Here is a 6,937-nt window from a genome sequence, read left to right as displayed (position 1 = left end):
AAAAACTTACAGGCTGATTGAAAGCATTCATGCTGCACTTCACTTACCCCTCCCAATGATGACCTGTTCAATCCACCTTGCATCTCAGTGCCCCATATGAAACAACTTATTAGCAACTCCCACTTGTAGGCACCCTTTTGATCAGAATATAGGAAACAGCTATTACCAACAATTTCTTGTGTCAAACTGCATCTGTGAAATTGCAGGCTTCTGAACTGAGTGTGATCCTTGCTAAATAAATCCAGGACAAGCCATAGCCCTGTATAACTCAGCTGCACTGCTGTAGCCTCAGTACAAACTCCTTATGCATTTGTTTCTTAAACTGTACACCCTTGCCAGAATAATGTTGTAGGCCATTTCGGAGGGCAATTGAATTAAAACATTTCACCATCTATTGTGGTGTGGTTCAAACTCATGGCCCCAGAGCATTAGCCTGGGACTCTGGATTACTAGCCCAGTGGACATTAATACTATACCATCTCCTCCCCACTTTGTGGGGAAACAAATAATTCTGTACATCATTGATGTGTGCCCCCTCTACGGATATGGTGGACTAATCACATTAACAGCAACTGCGCTGCTAATGCTTGGCTTCAGAGATTTCATTTCATCGAATAAAATTGGCCCAGAATGAGTTTGGTTATTTCAATGAGGCAGTGAGAAAATTGGGAAGACTGCCTGCTCTTAGGAGATAGTAAGAACTGCAGATGCTGGAGGCAGAGACAACACAGTATGGAGCTGGAAGAATATAGCAGGCCTCACAGCATCAGAGGAGCAGGAAAGTTGACGTTTCAGGTTGGGACCCATCTTCAGAAATGGCCCATGCAGTGTTCTTCCAGCTCCATACTGTGTTATGCCTGCTCTCAGGAGTTGCCTTTGTGATTTTCTTTTCCTGTGGAGTGGCACAAGAGAAAAATGTAGCAATAATAAAAAGTGGTCCTATAAAACTTTATTAGTTGTATGTTTAACAACAAAAAATGCACTTCCAAAGCAATGCAATTTACACCATTTATATAAAATAGTTTCTGAGTCAGCATGGCATTTTATTTTGAAGTATATACAACCAAATACATTAGGATAAAGCCTACAAAAGGCTTAGGTTATCCAGTATTAGAAATACATATTTTGACATTACAGAGCATAGAACAAGTCTTTAAACAATTATTTAAGTGAGAGAAGTACAGAACATAATTTGAAAGAATTGTTTCAAATGGATTCCATGAGGAAAGAAAAGGTAATGATCAAGTAACAATACTTAGATCATTGGAATTTTGAGGCAGTGAAACAAAATTATAGACAGCAATATACATTGAAGCAAAATAAACTCAGATGTTGAAGATTAATTAAAATTACAAAAGAAGAACAATGAAAGAACTAATTTTGTATTCTGAGTGGCAGCTTTGATTTTGATGCTGAGAGGGTTAGATTCTCTTCCAAAGACTTTGATTTGTCAAAACTAACAGCAGATTTGTTTTCTTTGTCTCTTTTATATCTTTTCTGATGCTAAAAAAAAGTGAAAGGAATACAAATTTAGAACACCAAGCGAACAGGTAAATAAGTTAACTCTCAGAACTTCAAACTAGCCTTTGAGACTTTTTTGTTGTAAAGATAGAAAGCTATCTACTTTATACATGTACGCAAATATAAGCCTTGTGATTCAGACCTGCTGATGAAGTACAGTATATTCGCTGATAAGCACATCATGAAGCAATATTTGGCTATCAGGTAATACATTACAACATATGTTGCAATTGTCTCTTTGCCCCACGAGAACTAAATTAATGTAAACGTACACAGATGAGATATAGACCACCAGGATTAGACAAAAGATTCATTTCAGTTGCTGTAGGAACATCCCACATGTCTATTTCACGATATTTGAACTTCTAAATTCAATCAATTTTGTACCAAGTTACATTACCTGGAGGCTTCAAAAGAGTTAATTAAAATATATCCACTATAACATTTACTAGCAATATTCAAATGCTGACAATGTACATACATGAATCTAAACAAAAAAAAAGCAAAGTAAATCAAAAACACTGCCCAAGTGATTCCTTTAAGATTGTATTCAGTTGCTTTTATTTATGTGGGCAGATCTAGCTGGACCAACATTTATTGGTGATGGCGAGCTGCCTTCTTGAACTGCTGGAGTCCATTTGGTGCAATTACACCCAAAATGCAGTTAAGGTTGGGAGTTTCAGGATTTTGACAAGTGAAACTCAAGGAATGACAATGTATTTCCAGTCAGGATGGTGAATGGCTTGGCGGGAACTTGCAGGTGGTGGTATTCCAGTGTATCTGCTGCGCTTATCCTTTTAAGTGCCAATGGTCATGGCTTTGCAACATGCTATCTAAAGAAGCTTGGTAAATTTCTGAATTGCAAATTGCAGATGGTCCCACTGCTGCTGTTGAGTGTCGGTGGTAGGGGAAATAAATGTCTGTAGATGTGGTGCCAGTCAAGTGGACTGCTTTGTCCTGGATGCAACCAAGCTTCTTGAATGCCATTGAAGCTACACTTATTCAAGCAAATGGGAATTATTCTGTCACACTCCCGACTTGTGCCTTCTAGATAGTGGACATGTTTTGGGGGGGATTCCTAACCCCTGAACTGGTCTTGTAGCCACTGTATTAAACAGCTAGTCCAGTTCAATTTTTCAACAACGGCAAGCCCCAAACTGCTGAGAGAGGGAACTTAACAATCAAGAGGCAATGATTAGATTCTCTTGTTGGAGATGGCCATTGTCTGCCAGTTATGTGATGTGATTGCTACTTGCTATTTGTCAGCTCAAGCATGGATACTGTCCAGGTCTTGTTGCATTTGGACCTGGACTGCTTCAGTATCTGAAGTGTCATGAGTAATACTGAAAATTGTACAATGAACAATGCCACGTCTGATGTTATGATTGAGGGGAGGTCATCAATGAAGCAATTGAAGGTGATTTTGAGTCTAGGATATCACACTGAGGAATTTGTAGGGTTTTTTTTAAAATGTAGTTTTGAGGCTTGGGTTCAAGCCCCACCTGCTCCAAGAGTTTTGTAATAACATCTCTGAACAGATTGTTTAGAAACTAAATACCCTGAGGAACTCCTGCAGAGAGATGACATCCAACAACAACAACATTCATTTGTGCTAGTTATGACTGTGCTGTTTATGTTGTTTGGAATGCAAGTAGTCCTGTGGCGAAGCTTCATTTTGGTTGACATTTTATTTTTAGGTATGCCCTTGGCATGCCCTCCTGCACACTTCAACGAGCTGGGGTGGATACTTATGGTAAAATGTGGAAAATGCACTAGCTGGGTCACAAGGTTACAGACTGTGCCCTCTGATGGCCCACAGAGCCTCATCAATGCCCAGTCTCGGATTGCTAGATTGATTTCAAACCGATCTCATTTAGCACGCTGATATTGCCACACAACTCAATGGAGGGCATTCTCAATGTGAAACTGAGACTTTCCCCACAAGGACTGTGCAGCAGTCACTGTTACAGATACTGTCAAAGCCACATGTATCTGTGGCAGGCAGATTGGTAAGGACTAAGTCAAGTATATTTTTTCCCTCGTTGGTTCCGTCTCTACCTGCTGCACACCTACCATGTTGGCTAAGTCCTTTAGGGCTTAAACAGTTTGGTCAATAGTAGTGCTGCCAAGACAATCTTAGTGGTGGATACTGAAATCCCTCACCCAGGGTACATTGTGCTCGTTACTGTCAATGCTTCCTCCATTAGTGCCCAACATGGAGGCGTGCTGATTTATCAGTCGGGGATGGAGGTGCCCAGTCCACTGTAAATCAGCAGGAGGTTTCAATACCCATAACCTGATGCTATGAATCTTTCTGGGATCTGGAGTCAATCAAGGTCTCCCAGGCCAACTCCCTCCCAATTGTATACACTGTGCCACCATTTCTGCTGAGCCTGCCAGTGGGACTGGACATATCCAGGGATGATGTTGCCTTAGATATTGTGTGAGGTTAAATTCTGGGAGTATAACTGTGTCGGGTCGTTACTGCTAGTCTGAGAGACAGTTCTCCCAGTTTTGGCAATAACCCCCCAGTATTAGCAAGGAGGAATTTGGAGTGTCAACAAGGATATGTATGCCATTGTGATTATTGGTGCCTAGGTCAGTGCCAGGTTGTTTGCACCATTAATTTCTTTGGGAGATTTTTAGCAGCTTGTTACAACTGAGTGGCTTGCTGGGCCACATTTGAGTCAACCACATTGCTGTGGATCTGGAGTCACAAGACCAGGTAAGGACTGTGGTTTTTCTCCCCTAAAGGGCATTAGTCAGCCAGATGGTTAATTCTATGAAAACAATGGCTTCTTGATCATCATTGGACTTTTAACAACAGGATTAATTTTTAAATTCAAATTCCATTTCTGACATGGTGGGACTCAAACTCAGGTTTCCAGAGCATTAGCTGGATCTCTGGATTATTAGTCCAGTGACAATACAACCATACAGTCACCTCCCCTTAAAATGTTCCATAACATACTGTTATGTCCCACGGAGAAATCAATCAAACAAAATGCACTTTTAAAAGTAGTGCAACTAGAAATGGTGAATACCATGTGCACTCATTTGGCTGACTGCAACCAAAGTATGTACTTTCAGCTGATAACCACCTTCCCACAAGATGTTTAAGCTGAAGTTTGTGAAAAAATACTTACTACTCTTACTTTCACTGACTATGTCGTCATTCACCCATTTTACACAAATGAATGAAAGTGAACCCAGCAATGCAAATTCAATGACACAACTTTCATTTACCTTGAAAAATGGGGCACCACCACTATTTACACAGAAATCCTCTTCAGTACTCAACTTCTCACTGGCAATGCTGTCATTCTGGATGCTTGCTTTATCATCTTCTACAGACTCCTGAATATCAAAAACAATTTGGTTTTATTATTACAGTCACAGATTTAAAAGAATAAATTTGCAGTCATATAGCACTTTCACATCCTCAAAGTATTTTAGAATAATTTGAGGAAACTTTAAAGATAGCCACTCCTTTACAGGCAAATGCAGCAGCTGTATTACACACAGCAAGATCTCAAACAGCAATGAGATGGATGACCAGTTGGTCCACTTGGATGGCGATGGCTAACAGATGAACATTGGTTCAGGCATAAATAGAACACCCAGCTCTTGATAGTGCTATGGGTGCTTAACATCAACCAGATAGGGCACCAGTTTTAAAAAATACATCAAAATAAAAGAAATAAATTGCAAAGTTTCAGTTAACCGATTTTCAATCATGCAATTTCCTCCCCAGATAAATATGGAAATGTACTTAAATGTTTAAATAAAGTCAAGATGACAGACATCTCCTTAGGATACAAAGGCAATTTCTGGATGCTTGTTTTATCATCTTTTACAGACTCCTGAATACCAATTCTTGTTTTAAAAAAAAAAAAAAAGAAGTTTGTGGTAAAATAGTTGCTCACCACTCTTATTTTCACTATTTCACCATTCACCCATTTTACATAAATGAAAATGAACCCAGTAACGCAACTTCAATGATACAACTTCATTAAGTCAGTTTTTCTCATGATGCATCAAGAGCTTTTGGAGGAACTAAATTTCACCAAACAGGATGGTCATATATTTTTGAAGGTTACCAAATTCCAAGGAGTGTTCAGGAATCCGGAGGGAACAGTACTCCACTTTGTATGGGCCTGAAGAAAGCTTTTCACATCACAATGATCTTTTGCTTAACTATTGAAAATATCTTTGTACCTTTGTGAAAAAAAGTTATATTTGTACCCATGCAGGACAGTTACATTTGAGCACTTCAAACTCTGTCAACCCAATGTCCCAAAGGGCTCTTAGACAGCACGAGGTGTCACACAGTGAGAGAGAGAGAGAGTGAGAGAGAGGGTAACGTGCAGGTTAAATGTAATCAAAGTGAAATTCCCAAGTCTGTCAGCCCAGTCTGGTATCCCACACGCTCCCAAACCCTAGACTAGCTGGTCCACTGGCTGTGTTTGGGAACGATAACGTACATGGACAAGGCAGACAGACAGACAGACAGACAGACAGACAGACAGTCTTTGGTGCTGCAGCTAAGGAACTGTTTTTTTTCCAACATTCGTACATGTTCCTTCACATCATTATCTGTTCTGTCACTTAGCATTTTTTATACCCCACAAGCAACATAAACATATGATATGTAAAGTACAAACAGGTTAGATTTGCAATTGCATTGAAGTACTTGAGAGACGGTGTGTACTAGAGGAAATTGAATTGCACTCCTCTTTTGTGACCATCATGTAATGTAGACTAACATACTTCACAAATAAAAAGTATATATTTTTGAAAACTCTGCCTCACTCCAGATGTATCAGAACAAAGCTTAATTTTTCATACTCGGAGGTTTTTCAGAAAAGTTGGCACAATTATGAATATTCTCATTCCTTACTTCAATTTTGCATTCAACACCTCAGATGATCTAGATAGAAGCAGTTTTTATTTACCCCTGCACTCTGCCACCCCTTGCTCTTCCGTCTTAACATTCTCTTGAAAGTGATGACAGGGTGGAGACAGTTCTCCAGATCTTAGGAGCAAATACTTGGCATCCAAGTGATTATTCTTCAACTGAAAGTGGATCTTGGGTCGTGGTGTCTAGCCATTGGATTATCATCCAGAACTCTCTCATATCCTTAACTGACATCCATATATACGCATCCTCTATCTATGGTGAGAGGGTAACAGCCAGCAACGGAAAACATTGTGTTGCTTCTTATTCTATCCTTGTCCCAAGGCTGGTGACTGCTGTATCTAACTAAATTCCCAGTTAATATCAACTAGCATGGTGTAGACCAGGAATTGAACCTGAGACCGTCATGACTTGGATGGCTTAGCATCACATTATATATCATTATCCTGTAGTGTAGGTATCGAATGTAGATCTCGGTGTTTGCCCTATCACTCAATA

At 39.7% G+C, this 6,937-nt stretch overlaps 1 protein-coding gene across 1 annotated transcript in view; it reads right to left on the bottom strand.

The window, feature by feature from the left end:
- Positions 1-934: 934 nt before the first annotated feature.
- Positions 935-6,937, bottom strand: part of kif11 (kinesin family member 11) — a 39,993-nt gene continuing 33,990 nt past the window's right edge. The window contains exons 23-24 of the mRNA XM_048608900.1: positions 4,768-4,878; positions 935-1,503 (exon numbers count right to left, since the gene is read on the bottom strand). Of these exons, the coding sequence (XP_048464857.1) occupies positions 1,375-1,503; positions 4,768-4,878 (240 nt within the window). The 3' untranslated portion in view covers positions 935-1,374. The remainder of the gene's footprint in view (positions 1,504-4,767; positions 4,879-6,937) is intronic.

This window comes from Rhincodon typus, chromosome 20, assembly GCF_021869965.1.
Source record: "Rhincodon typus isolate 14 chromosome 20, sRhiTyp1.1, whole genome shotgun sequence".
Classification (NCBI taxonomy): Eukaryota; Metazoa; Chordata; class Chondrichthyes; order Orectolobiformes; family Rhincodontidae; genus Rhincodon; species Rhincodon typus.
This window is presented reverse-complemented; position numbering and strand designations above follow the sequence as displayed.